Raw genomic sequence first — 21,342 nt, forward strand, 5'->3', positions numbered from 1 at the left:
CCTTTCAAGGTCAAACTATAGTTCATTCGACGCGTCTCGGCAAGAGAAACACGATTCTGGCAATAGAAATGCCGTGGCTTTTCGTAGTCGAAAGTTATTGCCGAAAAACACTTTTCGTAAAAACAGCTATTTTTGGAGTTTTTGCCCTCTGGAGGCTAAACCGTTGACCTGAGGTCAATTCTGATAATAACCTTATCAAAAGAAGAGTTCAAAAGCTATCGATTGTTTTTCCATGCGTTTTTCTAGCTACCATAGTTCCTGAGATAACGGCATGTTTTCTGAAATATGTAATGACAATTGGCAAATTTTGACCTTTGATGACCTCTGGTACCCCTGGGAGGTCCTTGGATCAAAGCTGACCTCTGGCAGCGTTTTCCTCGGCCGGCTCCTACCCAGGAGATGGCAGTAACTGGGGAGTGTTCGCTCGGTCGTGGGGATTACCGCTGTGCCAGCCAGCGCCCCCGGCCGCAGGTACACGGGCCTGATCCGCCTTTAAACAGATCCTTCGGTCCGGTGACATGTCCCGAGGGCACGGCCTCGCTTCATGTCCCGGAGCAGCCCTCTGACCTGCCGGGCCCGAGAAATCGGGATAGCCCCTGTTATAGCGTGAACCCAGCTCGGCACCACAGCACCACACTCCTCCGATCACCGGTCAGAACTGTATTCCCACTCGATCAGCTGACCAGACTCAACCCACACCGCACAGCTGAGCGCCCCCGGCTATAGGTCAAGCGAGCGCAAGCCCGCTCTCAGGGACGACGGATAGGGCGGCCAGTGGCGCACCCAGGCACGCCAGCCAAGAGGCTGTGTGACAATCTACCACATTCCTCCCCCCTAGTTAACAACTATTTTCTCGGTCTCAGGTTATAGCGCGGTACCTGCGGCGCTGACACAGGCTCGCGACACTCAACACTCTCGCCTCGCGACAATTGGACGTTACACTTCAATCGTGAGTTGAGCTCACCCCGTCCCTCCAACCCACGAGCCGGCCGCCCCACTGGGGAGGGAGACGAAGGCCTCTCCCGTTCCGGACATTCCGCTGGCGGTGGCGGAAGCGGCGTGGGAGTCGGCGGTGAAGGCGTCGGCGGTGAGGGCGTCGGCGGTGAAGGCGTCGCCTGCGACGTTGGAGTTGTCGGCAGCGACGTCGGCGGCGTTTGAGGAGGCCGCGGCGCCGCCGTCCAGTCCGTCGGCTGTCGGACGGCCTGGTTCCCGGCGACCGCTCTCGGGACCACCTGGTCCAGATGGCGCTGGAGGACTCGTCCGTCGTCCAGCCGGACCGTGAGCTTGAGTCCCGAGATGTTGATGCAGTGTCCGGGTAGCCAGCGTGTTGTCCTGCCGACGCCGGCCAGTCCCGACACCTGTGAAACGAGGACAGACATTCCTGGTAGTATGGTGCGCTGCTGTGCCTGTCTATCATACCGCTCCTTCATTTTCCACTGCGAGCTGACAACACGATCCTGCAGACTGGGAAGCATACAGTCGAGACGAGTTCTCATGCGCCGCCCGGTCATTAGCTCTGCTGGCGTCACTCCGGTAGTGCTGTGGGGAGATGAACGGTAGGTGAACAGCACCCTTGCCAGCTTGGTGTGCAGCGTTCCATTCCCCTGTTTCCTCAGACCCTGCTTCACCGTCTGCACTGCCCGCTCAGCCAGACCGTTGCTTTTTGGAGACAACGGCGCAGTGCGCAGGTGTGTGATACCATTCTGAGTACAGAATGACTGGAACGCTGGTGCCACGAAACACTGAGCATTGTCTGATACCAAGAACTTGGGAATTCCCCAGTATGCAAACGTTTTCCGCAGCTCCTCCATAGTAACCTCGGTTGTTGCCCTAGTTGTTACATGTACGTCAATCCACTTGGTATATGCATCCACTACAATGAGCAGCATTTTCCCCTCCACTGGGCCACAGTAGTCAATGTGCACCCGCTCATATGGCCGGGACGGGAGGGACCACGGACTCAGTGGCGTGACGGGCGCTTGGTGGCGGTATTGTTGACAGGTCACACACGCCTTAACCATCTGGGTTATGTCAAAATCTAGGTTTGGCCACCACACGTACATTCTGGCAAACCCCTTGGTATGGCTCTCTCCCATATGACCGTCATGCAACATCTGTAGCACCCTCTCCCGCAACTTGACTGGAATGACGACTCGAGCTCCCCACAAGAGACATCCGTTCTGGATGCTGAGCTCACCTTGCTTCGTGCGATATGCACTTAACTCCGGTGACTCGCCGCTCCTGTCCTCAGGCCAGCCGTCTCGGGTGTACTGCAGCACTCTGCTGAGGGTGGCGTCACGTTCAGTCGCCAGTCGAACCACAGCGGCGGTCACTGGCGAAGCGTCCATCATCTCCACCAGGTGCAGAGTCTCGCCGGGCTCTGGCAAGTCTCCAGCAGCTGTCGGAAGAGGCAAACGGCTGAGACCATCACAGTGTCCCTGTCTCGATCCTGGTACATACTCTAGCTTGTACTGATAGCCCGACAACAGCATTGCCCATCGAGTCACTCGCGGTGAAGCCATCATGGACAGCGGCTTGTTCTCCCCCAGCATGCCCAGGAGGGGCTTATGATCGGTCCGGATAACAAATTTCCGACCTGCCAACCAATGATGAAAGCGGCGGACCCCCAGAATCACCGCCAACCCTTCCCGGTCCGTCTGTGAATATCGTTTCTGCGTGTCTGTGAGCGATTTCGAGTAGAAGGCTACCGGCCTCTCTCCCAGGCGCTTGTCAACCACGCTCAAGACACACCCAACCCCGTAGGGAGAGGCATCACAAGACAGCACGATCGGTGCCGTCTCGTCAAAATGAGCCAGCACCTGCGTAGACTGCAGCAGGCTCTTCCCCGCCAGCCACGCGCTCTTCTGATCGGGTCCCCACTGCCAGGGTTCTCCCTTTTTGAGCAGGCGGTACAGTGGTGCCAGCACGGTGGACAGATTTCTCACAAACTTGGCATAATAATTGATCAACCCTAGCCAAGCCTGAAGCTCCTTCAAGTTTTTTGGAGCGGGTGCGTTTTTGATAGCACTGACCTTGTCGTCGGTCGGACTCACGCCGTCCGCGCTGATGCGGTGTCCCAGGTAGGTGATAGATGACACTCCAAACTTGCACTTCTTCTTTTGCAGGCGCAGGTTGGCCGCCACCAGCCGCTGTAGCACCATCTCCAGCGAGTTCTGGTGGTCCTGTGGGGTTTTTCCAGCGATCATGACATCATCCAGGAACACTCCCACCCCTGGTATTCCAGCCAAGAGAGTTTCCATATAACGTTGAAAGATGGCCGGAGCACTCGCGTACCCGTATCCCAGTCTGGTTGGCACCAACAAGCCCTTGTGTGTGTTTATGGCCAAATATTTGCGACTCTTCTCCTCTAATGGCAGATGGTTGTACGCATTTTTCAAATCTATCTGACTGTACACTGTCGCACCTTGTAGTTTACTGAACATCTCGTCTACTTTTGGCAGAGGATACTTTTCTAACGGCGTGACCTTGTTTACTGTGAGACGATAGTCTGCTGCGATTCTGATCTCACCTGAGGCCTTCTGGCAGGTCACGATGGGCGTCGCCCAGTCGTTCCACTTGACCGGCACCAACAAACCTTCCTTGATCTGCCGCTCCAACTCGGCGTCCACCTTCTCCCGGTAGGCGAGTGGCACCGTCCGAGGCTTGTAGAAGATGGGCTTCACGGCTGGATCCACTGGAATGTTGAGCTCTACATCCCTCGCACAGCCCAGATCGTCCTTGAATAGCTCGGAGTATTTTTCGAGCAGTGTTCCCATGGCTGGACTCAGAGTCATCGCAAAAATATTGTGCCAGTCCAACTTGATCTCTCCCAACCAGTTACGGCCTAGTAACATCGGACCGTTACTCTCCACCACAGTCAATGGCAATCGATGACTGACACCCTGATACAGCACGTTCACCCACGCCTCACCTCGGACTGAGAGCTTCTCACCGGAGAACGTGCGAAGCAGACGGCTGCTCGGCTGCAGCAACCTGTCTCCGTCCGGCCAGAGCTCCTTGAAGCGGCGGTACGTGCAGACGGAGACGGCGGCGCCGGTGTCCAGCTCCATCTGCACCGACTGACCGTTGATGCTGACGTCGACCTTGATTGGAGGCTTCACCAGACTCGGCCGCTCCTCTGCACATGTGAACAGATCGCTAACCAGAGCGTCAACCTCACCAGTCTCTACTTCCATCTCCAGTCCACCCTCGGCACCCTCCTGTGACTCAGACTCGGGTAACATCCCCACACTGTTCACCGTGCCAGCTCGGTGGGCTGCACTGGTGTGTCCATAACGAAAACATTGAAAGCATTTCTTTCGGCGAAAATAACAGTCCTCTTCTGCATGCCGGTTACTCAAACACCTCCAGCACTTATCTTTCCCGCCCTCCAAGGCCTTACTTGTGTGATGTGTCATGCCAGCCTGCTGAGCTGGGCCCCTTGGAGCTCGCTGCTGTGTCGCTGGCCCCGCTGCGGTCGGCCGGCTCCGCTGCTGTGACCGAATCTGCTGCACCTCTTGTCGCGGCGGATCGGCCGCCTCCGCTCCCGACAGCTCCTGCAGATTCCGACCGGCTGTCTCCATGGCTACCGCCATCTCTGTCGCTTTCTTCAGAGACAACTCGGGTTCTGACAACAGCCTGGACTGGATCAGGTCAGACTTCACACCACATACGAGTCGGTCGCGAATCATCTCTTCTAGAAATGTACCGAACTGACAATCACCAGCGAACTGTCTGAGACGAGCGATATACGTTTGTATCGATTCTCCTGGTAGACGGTAGCATGAAAAAAATCGAAACCGTGCGACCGTTACCAACGGCTTGGGGTGATAATGGGTCGTTAGTTTCTCCACAATCAGCTGATACGTTGCACTCGCCGGTTTAACAGGGGATAGTAGCGATCGTACGATACCGTATGCCTTGGATCCGATGTTGCAGAGCAGAGTCGAACGTTTCTTGGCCTCATCTGTGATGTCATTTGCCACAAAATACTCTTCCATACGCTCGACATATTCTTCCCAGTTCTCTTCCTCCACATTAAATGGCTCTACTCTGCCCACCGGCATTTCAATTTCTTCTGTTCAAATACCTCGTCGCCAATGTTATAGCGTGAACCCAGCTCGGCACCACAGCACCACACTCCTCCGATCACCGGTCAGAACTGTATTCCCACTCGATCAGCTGACCAGACTCAACCCACACCGCACAGCTGAGCGCCCCCGGCTATAGGTCAAGCGAGCGCAAGCCCGCTCTCAGGGACGACGGATAGGGCGGCCAGTGGCGCACCCAGGCACGCCAGCCAAGAGGCTGTGTGACAATCTACCACAGCCCCAGCGTGCGCACCAGTGCGGTGCCACCTGGGGTGCGTGACAGGAAGCGTGCGGTCAAGGCTGTCCCGCGTAGCGGGTGCCGAAAACGATTCGTACCACTGCACTGCCGTGTATATGTTGCAGGCACTTTAGAAAATCAGTCATTTTGTAAAATGTCTAGGCATTTTACAAAAAGACGGCTGTTTGAAAAATGACTGAACGCAACCAGGCTTTTTTTCAAAATGGTTAGCCATTTTACAAAATGACTAGGCATTTTGCAAAATGCCCGACCAGCATGGAACGTAGATCCCACTACAGATACTATGGCCAACAGTTTTTGGACGTCTTCCTATACCCTATAATTTCAATAAGTAATACCCTAGGTGCGTTCAATAAGTAAGTTCCGGAGAGCAATTACATAAAATTCACGCGGTCTACGCACGTGATTTTTTCAGGGATTAGAATTCAGACCTTTATGTCGAAGTGACCGCATTTTCAGCTTCTTATTCCATTTCTGTGACGATATGGAGCGGATCAAATAACACCATATTTTTAGACTGCTTTAGAAATGGCATCGGCCTCCCGAGAGGATCAACGTTCAGTGATACGATTCCTAGCTATCCAGGGCTAGCCGGCGGCTAACATCCACGCCAACTTCGTGAATGTGTACGGGAGCCATGCTCTTAGTGATTCCGCAGTTCGGAAGCGGAAGAAAAAGTTTGGGGAGGGGAGGGAGAGCGTGCGCGACCTGGCACGTGCAGGCAGGCTGAGGACGATGGTCACAGCCACTGACGTCGCCAAAGTGGAGGAGATGGTGATGGCCAACAGAAAGATTACTGTCCAGGCGATAACAGAAAGCTTAAACAAGCCTACGCCAGGATCATTAGAGACCATCTCCTGCCAGTAATCGCCAGTTGCCGCCCCGAGAAGGCCCGTGGTCGGTTCATCCTCCACCAGGATTGCGCGCCCCCTCACCGTGCCCTCGTGGCGAGGGATGCCCTGCAGGCAGAGGGCATCGAGGTGCTCTAACACCATCCCTACTCTCCCAACGGCACGCAGTGACTATTGGCTGTTCGCAGACATGAAGAAAAATCTCTGGGGCCGGAGGTTCGGCTCGCGGCCTGCACTCGGGTCTGCTTTTTACCAGTATGGCGAAATGACCCTCACTCAAAGCTTCCGTGCGGCCATCCGGGACCTGGCCAAGCGATGGGAACGATGCGTTCGCCTGCAGGGCGAGTTTGTCGAGCCGTGAGCCATGTTTGGTTGAGATGTGCCAAAAAATAAACGAGTTATATCAAAACGGAACTTACTTATTGAACATACTGGTACGTGTTCAGCCTGTAGCTGATCGATTTGAAGCTCTGTGATGACGGCAATGCTGAGTAACGACCAGGTTGAGTTGCAGACTCGGCTGTAGCATAAAGCATTGTTAAGTTAACGCTGTAAAAACTCCCAAGTACATCAACGCCGTTCATGTTCTGCCTGAAACTAGACCTAACAAAACCAGCCGGAGACCGGCCCTAGTCAATAGGCAGGCCTGGTTGATGTACAATTACATGTAAACGAATGAGTGTAGTCTTTGTTTGATTGTGTCTTTGTTTGACAGCTTTGAGTACCTACTTGCATGGTCCCCAGGCACGTAGCTAGGATTTGGCCAAGGGAGGGGCGGAGGAATCCCGGGGGGCCTCCTTTCTACAGAGGGCCTCCTCCCTAAAGGGGCCTCCTTTCTACAGAGGGTCTCATGCCTACATAATTACATACAACATAATGCATTCACTTTTGTTCAGCTTTTATATGGCCAGCGCACTGGTATGTTTCTTACCGCTGCAGCGGTAAGAAACATACGCATATCACAAGTCACCGAGTGGCATGGTAACTGGCAAAAAAAATCTCGGGCGCCGGCGGCGGCGGCGGTGGCGGCCGGACCGCAGCAGGAGGGGGAGGATCTGCGAGGAATGGGTGGATACTGGATGACGGTCAGAGTAACACTTGGTGTATTATCATGGCGCTTAACCGTATTCCGGGCGGGCTCTGAAAGACTCTGAATCAGGCGGGGGCCTTTTTGGCCCCCGTCAGAACTCGAAAAGCACGAATCGTAGCGACAAACGGCAACGGCGTTTGATAGTTCGTTGAACGACTTACAACTTTTGTAAACAACTTTTTTTGGGTCAGGTCAATATTGAGGTCGCCAGAGGTCATAACAAATAACATGGTTTATAATGACCTATACATAGATAGGTCAACTTCAAAATCTGACCTAGGAAGGTCACGCTGGGTACCAATCAACGCGTCATGCTCATGACCAGGCGAACAGTTTGGTACACTAACAACTATTTAGCCCCATCATGACGTGATTTATTGGCTAAAAACTGTTGATGACCTCACCTCACCTCAGATGATCCTTCCCGGTGTCCCTGTCAGTAAATGCTACCTGGGTGCTTACAGATCAGATAATCTGACGTAATTCAGAAAGAATTGGGTGGTTTTGACTCGTTTTCTCGAAGCAGGACACAGTTCATTATATTTTCCAATAGGCTTGTCACGATTCTGACCTGACTGACGTCTGCAAGATTGAAACTATACGGTTATCAATTCTTTCTATGTGAATGATGCATGTCACGTTTACTTGCTGTAGGTAAAACATGGTTTCGTTAGTAAATTTTCCCAGGTCCAGGTGGTTTGCTTCATTTACGCCGTAGATGAAACAAACAATCGATGGATATATATTAATAACCCGGTCAAATAAATTATTATGAGTTGTGCGAAGCATGGCTATGGGAATATCACCACGATCTGGTAAATGGTTTGGGTTATTGCATCCATCGTAAAAATACCAACACAGCCACAGGCATATATTACAGAAGTGGGCTGAGCTATGTTCATGGATTAACCCGCGCCCTGCCGGGGGTGTTTAAACACCCCCTGCAGTTTTCCGTGAATATCTCAAAAACGGCGGCGCGGCACACTTTATCCTACATCATTTGTACATGTGTTTTGAAAATTTCAGACCCTGGTCACTTAAGGCCAGGTCACCAGGTCAGGTCAAATGACCTCACTACATAAAAAGTTTCAATGTCTGCCAAAGCTACACGGAGTGACCAAACGCTTTGGAACTTTCAGAGATGCAAATGCACAAGAGCGACAAAATGCACAAAATGTATGTCTTGGAATTTTGATATCGATGACATAAGGTCACGTCAATTTTGCGACCTAAAATTGAAAATCGCCGGGGAGAGAGACGGAACTCTTTTAGACGGAGGTCCAGTGTTGCCGCGGCCAGATTGGCTGTTTCTGGCTGCGTACCGTACCAGATCGCAGTAGGTCAAATTGTTATTAATTAAGTACTTTAAAATAGCCACAATTTCGGTATATTCATGCCAGCAAGTAATTTATGGCTCATTTGACCCCGTAGTTCGACCCATTCGTCTCCCCGCGTCGCTCCTTGAAAGGCAGAAAGGCCGAAGGCGCTCTTCTGAAAGCTCCCGAATTGTGTCCTACTTAAAATTGGCATAAAAATAGAGAAATCGAAATCCTGCCTTCGAGAGGGGGGGGGGGTACTCCAGTTGAGACTGGCGATTGCACCCAGGATCCTAGCTTACAATCCGAAAATTGCCACAGTGATATTGCCCAGCCTGCAGCCGGCGGACCGTCCTTGGCAATTGGCAATGGTACTTGGCACTGGCAGCCGGCGTGGCGCGCGAATTTCACACTTGTTTACTTCTGCTAGCACACAACAGGAATAGGTATTAATAATTCTGAATCCGTTGCATGACAAATTATGATGATAAATTTAGAAGCACCATCCCTCCGGACTAAAAGAATTGTTTTGTCTTTTACTTATATTGAAAGAAATATCAAAATGCCAAAAAAATGCATTTCGAAGAAAAAGTACCAGATTTCGTTTAGGCGTACCTCCGTACCAGAAAGGTCGAAAAAGTACCAGATCTGGTGCTAAAGTACCAGGACGGCAACACTGCGGAGGTCATTATAATTTATAAACACTAAAACACTGAATTACTAGTATCTTTGACACACTGAACATGAAAATGGCACCCTTGACCCCTTTTATAACCCTGAGGTCATCTCAGGTCACCAATGGTATCTGACTGTTTTTCGCGAATAACTTTTGATAGAGGCATGCTAGAGCGATAAAAACACCTTAGTTGTGTTTTCATCGCTCTAAAACACCAGGTAAAACCGTTGACGGCAAAACCGTTGACGGCACCCGGCATGATTTCTCTGAGCGCATTTATACAACTAATTTGTCTACATAAGATAGGGCCTTCTGTTTACAGAGGACCTCCTCATTACAGAGCCCCTGTCCCTTCCTACAGTGGGCGGCGACGCGGTTCGGAGTCTATTCTGTACAGTTTCCTGAGTTCTCAGTTCTCACTATAGTGAAAACTGAGAACTCTCTATAGAGAGTAGCAGGGACCAGAAGCTTGCTTACAGTGGGCCTCCACTCTATGTACTTAATATACGACGCTGTCTTTGACTACCGGGGGCCTCCTGCCCAAGAGGGCCTCTTATCTACAGAGGGCTTCCTCTCTACAGATTGCCTCTTATCTACAGAGGGCCTCCTCTCTGCTGAGGGTGTCTTTCTCTCCAGAGGGCCTCCTTTACAGAGGGCATCCTCTCTACAGAGGGCCTCCTCTCTAGTCTCTACAGGGACCTCCTCTCTTCAGAGGGCTTCCTATCTATATAGGGCCTCCTCTCTTCAAAGAGTCTCGTCTCTACACAGGACCTCCTCTATACAGAGGACCTCATCTCTGCAAAGGGCCTCCTCTCTTCAGAGGGCCTTCACTCTACAGAGGGCCTCCTACCTACAGAGGACCTCCTTTCTACTGAGGGAGTCCTCCTCTACAGAGGGCCCCCTCTCTTCAGACAATCTCCTCTCTACAGAGGGCCTCCTCTCTTCAAAGGGCCTTCTGATTTCAGACGGTTTCCTCTTTACAGAGGGCCTGCTCTCTACAGAGGGCCTCCTTTTTACAGAGGACCTCTTTTTTACAGAGGGCCTCCTTTTTGCAGAGGGCCTCCTCTCTACAGGGGGTCTCCTCTCTAAGGGGGCCTCCTCTCAACAGAGGGCCTCCTATCCACAGAGGGCCTCCTCTACTGAGGAGTCAGAGGGGCCCTAGCGGTCAGACACAGACACTAGTGGTTATTCACAGGAGATGAGAAGGACCCTAGCTGTCACTTGTCAGGCTGGTCAGAGGGCCGTGATTGTTCTGACGTCATTTTTTAGATTCCCGCGTGAATTTCGTTCGCCTCCGACGTGATTTTGGCCTTCGGCCCACGTTGGATTCAGGCCGAAAGGATTCAGGCCAACGTGGGCCTTTGGCCCACGTTGGCCTGAATCCTTTCGGGGGGCCTCCTGAAAACCCCAAGGGAGGGGCGGGCGCCCCCTCCGCCCCCCCCCCTTGGCTACGTCCCTGATGGTCCCAGTTAAAAATATCAAGCTCCACATCGGGAGAATCATTAGGTCGCTTGGCGTAGGACGAGAGCGTTGGTTTCAGAAGACACTAACGCCTAAGTGTGTGGGATCGAATCCTCGCGACCTCTAATGGTTTTACAGCTACAGGCCGGCATAGGGCCAGTCGTTTGTTGACGCTCCAGATCGATCATTTCAAATCCAGCAGCGTCGCTGACGTGGGGGTTGGAAATGTCGCGGGCCTGCACTTCTCAAAATAGAGAGAGGTAGGTATGGACTTCCCACTGCTGGACTCCTCTGGTCATAATGCTGGACTCCTCGGTCCACCTACACGCTACCAAAAGGTATATAATTAGGTACTCGTATCTACAACACGTTGCTCAGTCATTTTGTAAAATGGCTAGGCATTTTGTAAAATGCCTAGGCATTTTGCAAAATGACTGGAGAGTCAGTCATTTTGTAAAATGCCTAGGCTTTTTGCAAAAAGCCTGGAAAATCAGGCATTTTGCAAAATGCCTAGGCATTTTACAAAATGACTGATTTTCTAAAGTGCCTGCAACATATACCGGGTGGCCCAAAAAAAACGTTCCGAACTTTGGAGACCTATATCTCAAATTCGAGTGCAAATAACGAGCCAAAATTTTCATCAAGGTTGCGTCACTTTTTTGCGCATTGGTATGCCAAATTATAACACTGTAACATCATTTTCAAACCAGCAATCTTGTGTTGAATTAAGTAAGACGTTTTTGCTTTTTTTGCCGATGTTGAACGGCAGTAATGATTGGCTTAGACGTACCATGTTAGAAAAAAAGAATGGAAAAATAGAACACGTGAATGAAACCAGCACGTGTGTTGTTATTTTAAATATTTTTGTCCCACTTATGTGCCAAATATTCAAATACTGAGCCAAAATAGTGTTAATGGATGCCATTTGTTTTAACAAGTCCTGTTTCAAGCAGGAGTGGCACGGTGCATGGGTTACTGCTGATCGTCCTCCCTTCAAGAAGATCAAACAGTAAATCGACCGAATAAGGAAAAAACTAGAGGGTTAATGTGTCACCCTGAGGCCTGAACCATCAATGAGACTACATAGTTGCCAGTAGCAGTCATGGCTGCAGGCCGTGGTGCCGAGATGGAAGTTGCCTGTTCACTCACCTTTTTTAGTAAACATCTGAGCAAAAAAGTAATTTTTACATGGCATGCTAGAAACACGAACCATTTAAAAAGTAATTGACCGAATAACATAAAAATCATACCATTTACTGAAAATGTATGCCGCATTGACCATTGGAAGTTGTAATGTTGTATCGTTATCGCTTTCTGAGAAATATTGATTTAAAGATGGGAACGTTTTTTCTGGGCCACCCGGTATAGTGTACTAACCCAGTATGAATGTGTGCTACTAACGACAAAAAAGCCCGGGTCGGGCACCAAAAATATTTTTAAAAAACCTCTGGTACCCCAATATTGCTCTTAGATGAAAAATGACCGAAATACTTTCAAACGTACGCATTAAGAGCTATCGACTGCTTTTTACCGCGTCTTTCTAGCCCTCTTAGTTTTTTAGTTAGAGGTGGGTGGTAACATATGCCCCCCCCCCCCCCCACTAGGGCGAAGTTGGCTGAGACCGCCACTGCACGGTAGGCGATCGGGCCGGTCTAGCCTCGCGAAACCTCAGACACTTTTTTCCGAAAATTGGAAAACAACGCATACTAGTCGACAGAAAATTCATCAAAGATTACGATTAGTGTATTTGCATGGCTCAGGAGACATTTTTTCGTAGACAAAAGTATCGTTAAAGACAGCGTTCCGTAACACTTCATAAGGGGGATAATCACAGCCGATTTTTATGCTATTTGAATATTTTGCGGAACGATGAAATTGCTAGGTGTTGAGCATCCATTTTGCATGGAAAGTGAAATTTAGATGTTAAGACGATTCCGCCATAGAAAGCAAGTAGACAAAATCAGTTCAAAATGTCTTATAATTAGGTTAACTTTTCATATTTTTTTCTACCACTGAATATTACGTTCACTGAATTAACCAAGCCCAGCAAAAAAAGTTTTACGAGGATGAACTGAAAATAATGCTGTATCGTATGCACTAAGACACTATCTATAAGGGGAGCCAGTGAAAATTTGCAGCCACTTGCAGCCCTGGCATCCAGACACTTTTTTCTTGTAAGGGTTGGCCGTGGCTTGGTGCACTTGAGCACAAGTGGTAAATGCCCCAAAGGGTGTTTTCGCGATAGCTCAAAACACCCAGGCAATAGAGAGCTGCAACCTGGCATACCTGACCTTTGATGCACGCTGGATATTGTCACACCAACCGCATTTTCAAGTCAGGTCAGGTCACTGACCTATGACGTCATACATGAACCTCTGCACGATCCTCAGATGTCGCAAACTTGCAACGCTCTCAGTGCCAGAGTAACTTTCACAGGGAGGTGAGACTTGCAGGACTTATTGTCCTTCAGAGGTCGTACAACTTGTATATCTCAGATTTTTCCTAAATGTCACATAAAGTCAGGTTGGTCACGTGACCTCACCTATAAGTCAATGGGGAAATATGAAAACTGTTATTTTGGCGCCAGGAATGATATTCAATTGTCTCAAGTACATGGAAGCGTTACTTCATGCACTCCTTGCAAGATCTGATGCTGCCTTTTTGCATCGTTGACCTTGCATGACGTCATTTATGACGTCACTAGGGTCATACGAGTTTTTCGTCAATAACTCCCGATCAAATTGAGCTAGAGAGTCGACAAGGTCACCAATGGACTCCGGAAGACCTGCCGAATCGAATGATATGCGATATGACCTCCTTCGACCAACTTCGTGATTTGAAGACCTCTGACCTGACCTTGACTCGAGGTCAAGGTCAGGTTGACCTTACGGTGGCCTCACCTGAATAAAAGTATACCATTCGACGCGCCTGAGCAAGGCGAACACGACGATGTCAAAATCGTGGTTCTGCGGCCATTTTTTGCGAAGTTATTTACCAAAAACCAAACCCGCTGCTTGGGTCACGTTATGAAATGGGGCCTTGCCGGGCGAGATTTACCCGACCCCCACCAAACACGATTTGGTAGCACTGTAATGACGCCTGCTGGGCGTGAAGTTTTCCCTTCACCATAGAGTTTACACACAAATTGGTCAAAGTTTGAGCCAGGATATACTAGTCTAAAAATGCAAAAAACGAACAAATTTTGGCATCAATAGATTCAGCATTTCATCGTGTGCCTCAAACCGTCCATCATTTGGCCTCAGAGGAGGTAAAAATTGTTCAAAATCGAAGTTGAAAAGATGCTTTCTGAGCACATAATCTGGTAGCAATCACGTGACCTGCTATAAGCAGCTTATCGATAATTTACAAACATAATTATTAAAATGCTGCTTTAAACAACATTAAACATACATTTTGAGCTTTCAGTACCTACTTTAAATAAGGTCAAAACATCGCAAAGCACAAAAGTTAATACAATAGTCACGTGGGTGTCAGGAAATGTCACAGGTGCGTCAAATTTGTGACTGGGGCTTTACTTTCAAACATCGGATCTACCTGTTTCTTATAGGTATCTTGGATTTACCCTGTTTCATGATATGTATAAATTGGTAGGCCATAATCGTTTGAATAAAAAATTGGTTTGGAAGCAATTTTCTACGGAGGTACACACCATTTCAATGTCCTACCCAGCTCATACCGTCATAAATTTCGACCTACCCTCAAAAGTATTCATGCGTTATTCGATCAGCAATTAGGCAAATTGTAAGCTCGCCACAGAGCACAAATCCAATCAGAAAAAGTCCTTATTTAAAACATATGCTCATTGGATATTCAAGAAGGTAGCTCCTAAATATTGTGGTTCTAGCTTCAAAAACATGGATGTTATGAATGCCGATAGGTTTCGCGAGGCTACACCGGCCGGATCGCCCACTGTGCACTGGGGCGCGGGTTAAGAGTGTCTAGAATGGCGTTCGTTCAAAAGAGACGCTTTTCAATTTTCTCCCATTGACTAATTATATTAATGAAGAGGCCGCAAAATTGACCTGACCCTAGGTCACCGATATCAAAATTCTGAGATAGGTATATGTTTTATAGATACTGTTTTATAGATCAATCGCTGAAAGTTTCAATGCAATCGTTCAGTCGGTGTAGCTATAACGAGCATTCTAATTTTTTCTGAGGTGAGGTCACTTGGCGGGACCTGGTGACCTGACCTTGAGCGACCTAGGTCTGAAATTTTCGCAACATGTGTGGAAAAGATGCACAACGCGCCGCCGTTTTTTAGATAACTGCGAACAACCGAAGGGGGGGGTGTTCAACCCCCCCCCCCCCGGCCCGGCGCGGGTTAAGGTCCTAGTTCACCGGTTGACCTTCCAGGTTAGGTCAATGACCCAAAAGTTGGGAAAATCGGGACCTGTTAGAAAGTCGTAAAGTGTGACTGCTATGGAGGTTTTGCGGGGTGCTGATCACGAATATCGTGTTAGTTTTGATTACAGATGATGTCTTTAAGCATTTAGACCAGGTCGGGTCAGGTCAGGTCGGGTCAACTACACCTTTTTGCACTCAAAATAGGCATCTTTTCATTCAATTTCGGCGAATTGCATTCAATTTTAGCGATCTCTCATTTGCTTCGAATAGAGAGATCGCTAAAATTGAATGCAATTCGCCGAAATTGAATGAAAAGATGCCTATTTTGAGTGCAAAAAGGTGTAGTAGGGGTCGTGACGGGTATTCGTAGTACGTGTCAACCGCTGACAGCTTCGTAACATGTTACGAAGGCACCAAAACGTCTTCGTAAATGCTCAAACGGTTGCTAAATTCGAAATTAGCTTCAAAAACTAGCCTAGAAACATGTAAAGCTCGAACAAGTGAACCGAGGTCACCAAAGGTCAATGACCTGACCTGACCTCAGGTTACCTCAACCCCCACTATAATGCATGGGAGCAGCATCAAATCACATGTTTGAACGTTTGAAACCACGAAAAGCTTGCAAACGCGCGGCTAATGCGAGCCGACTTGCGCCGAATCGCGATTCCGGCCAAACATGGTATCGGAAAGTAGGTCACATCACAGGTCAAAGGTCATTTGGGTCAGGGTCATGAAATTTTAATGGTAGGTGTCAAATAGATCAGTGCGAGGGTACTGAAAGTTTGGTCGCGATTGGCCGCTTTTAACGCGAGTTATTCGTGAAAAACTTATGGGGGTTGCATCAACCTTCCCCCCGCCCTATGCCGGCGAGGGTCAAAATGCAGAGCGACAGCAGCGAAGAAGCAGAGCGGGGCCAGCTGTTTCCTGGTTGCCAAACAAGGGGCATGGGATGTCGCTTTGCTTATGCGAGCAGGCCCAATGTAGATATGTAGATGGTCCTGCCAACACGTGGGGCTATCATTTTGTCAGAGGAGTTATTCCCTGACACGAGAGGCACCCTGACTGATGACAAAGTTGACAAGGTAGGCAAATGTTCAGAAAGTGGTACAAACATCAGACGTCAAGACTACCAAGTGCCGCATACATGCCGCATGGTCATGGCCTTCAATGCGGTCCGGGTGAATCAGCAGCTGGCATGTCTAATCAACTAACAAAAAGTGGACCCAGAAATTGAATTTATCCCGCGCGTCTCCCGGTCACAACAGTTCGAGATGGGCAGCTCAGACCAGCCGCTCCGCCGGCACGTTCTGGAAGCACCGCAGCCGCAGGAAATGCGTAACTCCGTGCCTCTCAAGGTCCCGCGGAGCCGGTACAGCCCTTGCTCCTCCCCTCCCGCTCCCCGGGCAGAATCCCTCCCTCCTCTCCCCTGCAGTGTAGGCCAGCGAGGGGCCCACTTCTGAGCACCCAGGCGGGATTATACAGCGCGGCGCGGACGGTCCGCCGGCGGCGCGTGGGCCTCTACCTACGTGTCGAGAGGAGCGCCACCTCGGCCTCTATAAGAGCGGTGCGTGATTCGCGGGCCATTTTAGTGCCGCCTCCGACCGCTGCAGTGCCGCCTCTGCACTCTCCCAGTGCCGCATCCGCCGGCCCTGGTTCAGCTCCTTCAGCTCCTCAACTTCAGCTCATCAACTCACACTCTCAGCAGGTATGAACAGTCGTCATATGGCACTCGGATTTGATGTTCATCTGAAAGCGTGACCGTGATATATGTAGTGTTTAAAACATTGATTTTCACGACTGGGCAACTTAACCCGCGCAAGACTGGGGGGCTCTACAGAACCCCTCCCATTTTTCGGCAATATCTTCCGAATCGTTCAACGTATAAACACGAAACTTGCGGTACCTTTCGCAGCATCAATTTGACACCTTTTGCTCAAATTTCAACTTTCTAGCTACCGCAGGCCGGCCGAAAATTACGTCAGAGTGACGTAATGTCGGCCGATTTTTATGCAAAACATTGAACTACAGCAATTGCTCTCAAGAGCTCAGTTTTTTTTTTTTAGCTAGATCCAGTCTTTGCATAAGTGGACTTTGAATAAACGTGGCTATCATACTGCAATCTCGGAATTTCTATATTCTGAAAATTTCAAGAAAAATATATTTTCATAACTTTGCAAAAAAAAAGATTTTCTATTTGACTTGTCGAAAAAAAAACGGAATATATGTAATAGGCCACCCATTGATGACCTACTCTGGAACGTTTAAGCCGAATATCTTCAAAAATGGCCAACTTATACGCATTGTAGTAAAAATTTCACAAATGTAGATCAGATTAGGTGCAGATTTGGTCAAATCAGGTTCAGTGTGTCTCTTAGCAGCTATCAGCTAGGGTTGCACTAATTGCTTATATGCCTGCTTTGTCATATTATTAGAGGGCATCATCGATTAACCCGCGCACCGACGGGGGGGGCGGATATCCGCCCCCCCCTGAGGTTTTTCGCAAATAGCGGAAAAACCGCGGCGCGTAGCGCCGCGAAATTTGGTATGACTACTTCCTCATCAATTTTACACATGCTGTGCAAGTTTGAACATCCTACCTTTTAAGGTCAGGTCACCAGGTCACTTTGAATGACCCAACCTCAAGTCACTTTTTTGCAACTTTGTCACCGTGCCAGAGCTACAGTAGATGTCGGAGACCTTTGAAAGTCGCAGGGTGTTATTAGGTCATTAGTAGCTACAATTTGTGTATCTCGGAATTTTGATATCGTTGACCTAAGGTCAGGTCAATTTCGCGACCTCCCCATTATAAGTCAATGGGGGAAAAATCAACTCCCTATTTTTACCACTAAAACGGGTCGGAATGGCCCCATATACAATACATGACTTTATATACGATCAACCTTCACTACCTTGAGGTCTGTTTTCCTGTTGGGCAGCTGTGAGGTCATGTGACGTCATCAAAGGTCACCAAAGGTTTTTGGCCAATAACTCCGTACAGGAACAAGATACAGCCGCGTGGATGGTCTCATTGTGTTCAGCCCGTCAAGACGCATCGAATGATATACATGATGACCTCGAGGTCACGTGACCTGAGGTCAACCTTTGACCTTGATCTTTCGAGGTCAACATATATATCATTCGATGCGGATTGACGAGAGGATCACGATGATGCCCTTAGTTTATTCCTATTTTGACTAGTTCGAAAGTTATTCGAGAAAAACTCTCTCAATATCTAGCGCCGCCATTTTGACTTTTTCGACCCCTGTGACGTCATCTTTGACCTGACCTGAAAATGACCTGAGTAAAAATTGTAGATCTTGACCGTGCGTATCCGATGCCGTTTACCGCTTGTCGCTATCTTGCTTCGTTCTCGAGATCTCAGGGGGGGGGCGGTCATCCACCCCCCCCCCCCGTCGGTGCGAAGTTGGCGCAGACCCCCGTCGGTGCGCGGGTTAAAACACTGAAATAAATTCATAAAATGAAGATATTTGCTGTAAACGAAATTAGGTGCAGATTTGGTCAAATCATGAGGTATTGAATGGTCGGTTTTGCCATGATCAAATAATTAAATTCATCACCATATTTGGTCAAATCAGGTGCATTCGCCGGATAGCCCGTCGTGAAAACGGCTACGAATTTTAACACATAAACAGCACACCGTTAGATCGATAATTTTTGGACATTTGACATTACATAAACGGAAGTCAGTTTTGACGACTCGTTTATCTACAGCTGAGGGGCCCGAAGTGACCTCCCCTCTCTGCGCCGCAGCGCTCGGCCCGTCGCCGGGTGTGCCGCACACAGTGTCTCAGCTGGGGCTCCGACCATCATACGGGCAAAACCGTCTAGGACTCACGACAACCCTCAGTTCATCGAGGGTATTGAGCTCGCTCCGCAACTTTTTAATCTGCTTGGGGCCGGAAGCATTAGTTCAGGCAGGAAAAACTCCGGACTGGAGGGTGGCTGCAGGGGTGCTGGGTCCGTGCTGAGTCCTTGGGAGGTGGAGGAAGTCTAAACATTAGCTCTGTTCCGCAGTCAGCTCACGTTTGTCTGCGACACGGAGGGTGATGAGCATGACCTCTGGTGCAGTAGCGATGACCTTGAACCCGCCGATCGGGCCCCGGCTACTGAGTACTGACCTGGCGGGGGTAGGAGGGGCGGCAACAGGGCATTGTTCCTGCGGACCTGCACAAACTTGGAAATTAGATGCGCACGAATTCATTGAAACTTAACCAAGAAGCTGCTGTAAAATAATTTAGCATAGCCGGATGACATCTGGCTTTTAGCATTTGCATTTGTTAGCATTCGTAGCATACTCGTACATGTACGAGTAGGTATGTTTGATTTCCAAACGCTGCCTTCCCTTACTGTAAGCGTGTGGTTCCAGATGCCGCTGACACCTCCCCCCCCCTCCCGTATGGTTCCAGCTGCTAACGGCTCCCCGTGTGGTTCCAGCCGCCGTGTGTGGTTCCCCTGTGTGGTTCCAGCTACTGACGGTTCCGTGTGTGGTTGCAGAGATGAGGGCCGCTCTGGTTCTGTGCTGTCTGCTGGCCGCCGCGGCTGCCGCCCCCCAGTTCTTCCGGCCGGGTCAGTTCCAGTTCAATCGGCCGGGTCAGGCCACCGGCTCGGCGGCCGGCAACGTGGTCAGTGGCACGAGCAGCGGTCCCGGCGGCACCAGTACCGTCACACAGGTCTCCGCCGAGGCTGGCGTGAGTAACTACATACCGGGGGGGGGGGGCAGACGGACCGACACACAGATAGGCAGGCAAACAAGGGTGTGCACTGTGCATCCCCCATCCTGAAACTGTGGCGGAGCCCCTATTCTCAGGAAAGAAACGGTAACGGTTCAAACGGACAAAATAGATGCCCAGTGTTTCGTCGTTAAAAGGAGCTGATGTATAATTTTGTACCAACGGTTACATAGGGGAATAAGGTATGAGTCCCATCTCACACCGCCCCAAATACGAACCATCGTGACTAGGGATAGCAGCATGTAGAACAGGTAAGCATGCATGTTTGGAAAATGTAGTGGGTCACGGGTAGGTATACGGCTCGTGCGAGATTAAGCGGTAGGTTTTGCACTTTTACATTTCCGGTTATATCTCAGAAACTAATCGATCTACGATGAAGCCATTTTACACGATCAGGGCCGGCTTGTGAACCAACAAGTCGATCGCAGCTTCAAAACTTAAAAGCTTAAGACGACGAAGATATAGCCAGCTGAAGTACACTAATTTTTTTAGGTGCAAAACATACCGCCAAAACCCGCGAGACTTGTACTTAGGTATGTGACGTGGCTTCAATTCCTGGTTCCAGGGCTCGGTCCGCGGGCCCGGCGCCAGCTCTACCAACTCTGCCTCTGCCTCCAACGTGAACGCACAGACGCCGTTCGGCAACTTCCAGCAGAGCAACACCAACGCCAACTCGAACCAGAGCTCCGGCGGCGGCCGGCGGCCGTGCTTCGGCTTCTTCTGCCGCCCGGGGAAGTAGCCGCGCTAGCCGCCGGCAGAGGATGGGAGGCGGAGGCAGAGGGCGGAGGACGGAGGCAGAGGGCCGGAGGACGGAGGCAGAGGGCCGGAGGACGGAGGCAGAGGGCGGAGGACGGAGGCAGAGGGCCGGAGGACTGAGGCAGAGGGCGGGGGCCGCAATGGCAAGAAGAGCCAGACAGTGGCGGTGATAACGCTGCGCGCGGCGTCTGCCGAATTCTGTCTGCTTGTCGTGTGATAAAAGTGCCTGACTTTTAAAGAAATACTCACCTCACATCTGACAAATAAAAACTCAATGCTCCTCTCAAATTCATGCTTTATTTTTTAACCTCCACGTGTTTTTCGCCCTCCCTCTGACGAATATTGTGATAGTTTTCGAACACCAAGAAATAGGAGTGCGAAACTTCAAATACCTACCGAAAGGTGGGGCTGTTTGATACGTGAGTAATCATTTTCAACTTCTCTAAGAAACAGCACATATTTCTATAACATGTAAATTACAAAGATGTTTTTTGGTAACCTTTCTCAGGTTACCTTGTTTTAGTGTATTCTGCTCTTTCCTGCCTTTAGAAAATGAGGGATGCATTATATCTATCTGTCGGCTGTGAAACCGTTCATATTCAATATCCTTAACAGGTAACCTTTTATTCATGTTCATAAATTATGCAGCTGCATGCCTTTAAAAGTGCACTTTTTCGCTTTTGTCGTACCTGAGTTCGAGTTTTATTCTATATCGCCTTGTCGT

General features: G+C 49.6%; 2 protein-coding genes across 3 annotated transcripts; one reads left to right on the forward strand and one right to left on the reverse strand.

Annotated features, from left to right (window-relative positions):
* Window positions 1-644: 644 nt before the first annotated feature.
* On the reverse strand, window positions 645-5,134 carry LOC122369051. 2 transcript variants are annotated; one of them, XR_006254341.1, is made up of 3 exons: window positions 3,033-5,134; window positions 2,198-2,398; window positions 645-1,358 (listed from the first exon to the last, which is right to left on the reverse strand). XR_006254341.1 is itself a non-coding variant. In XM_043343428.1 (2 exons), exons 1-2 carry the CDS (start codon window positions 2,550-2,552, stop codon window positions 961-963), a joined length of 753 nt encoding a protein of 250 aa, XP_043199363.1. In that variant the 5' UTR covers window positions 2,553-2,982; the 3' UTR covers window positions 645-960. The 2 variants fall into 2 exon arrangements, 1 of the variants encoding a protein (XP_043199363.1); XM_043343428.1 differs by lacking the exon at window positions 3,033-5,134 and having other exon boundaries at window positions 2,198-2,982.
* Window positions 5,135-16,674: 11,540 nt separating this feature from the next.
* On the forward strand, window positions 16,675-20,906 carry LOC122369055. The gene is made up of 3 exons (XM_043343433.1): window positions 16,675-16,816; window positions 19,627-19,820; window positions 20,428-20,906. Exons 2-3 carry the CDS (start codon window positions 19,629-19,631, stop codon window positions 20,599-20,601), a joined length of 366 nt encoding a protein of 121 aa, XP_043199368.1. The 5' UTR covers window positions 16,675-16,816; window positions 19,627-19,628; the 3' UTR covers window positions 20,602-20,906.
* The last annotated feature ends 436 nt before the right edge of the window (window positions 20,907-21,342 follow it).

Source organism: Amphibalanus amphitrite, unplaced genomic scaffold, assembly GCF_019059575.1.
Source record: "Amphibalanus amphitrite isolate SeventyFive unplaced genomic scaffold, NRLGWU_Aamphi_draft 001002F_arrow, whole genome shotgun sequence".
In the NCBI taxonomy this organism is placed as follows: Eukaryota; Metazoa; Arthropoda; class Thecostraca; order Balanomorpha; family Balanidae; genus Amphibalanus; species Amphibalanus amphitrite.

What these genes read in the sequence shown, in the direction of transcription:
- LOC122369051 (XM_043343428.1), bottom strand. Translation starts at nt 2,552, where the DNA reads ATGCTGGGGGAGAACAAGCCGCTGTCCATGATGGCTTCACCGCGAGTG. An exon ending in TGCATATCGCACGAAGCAAG is followed by an intron (nt 1,359 to 2,197) that starts GTGAGCTCAGCA and finishes CTCGTTTCACAG; the next exon opens with GTGTCGGGACTGGCCGGCGT.
- LOC122369055 (XM_043343433.1), top strand. Translation starts at nt 19,629, where the DNA reads ATGAGGGCCGCTCTGGTTCTGTGCTGTCTGCTGGCCGCCGCGGCTGCC. An exon ending in AGGTCTCCGCCGAGGCTGGC is followed by an intron (nt 19,821 to 20,427) that starts GTGAGTAACTAC and finishes TCCTGGTTCCAG; the next exon opens with GGCTCGGTCCGCGGGCCCGG.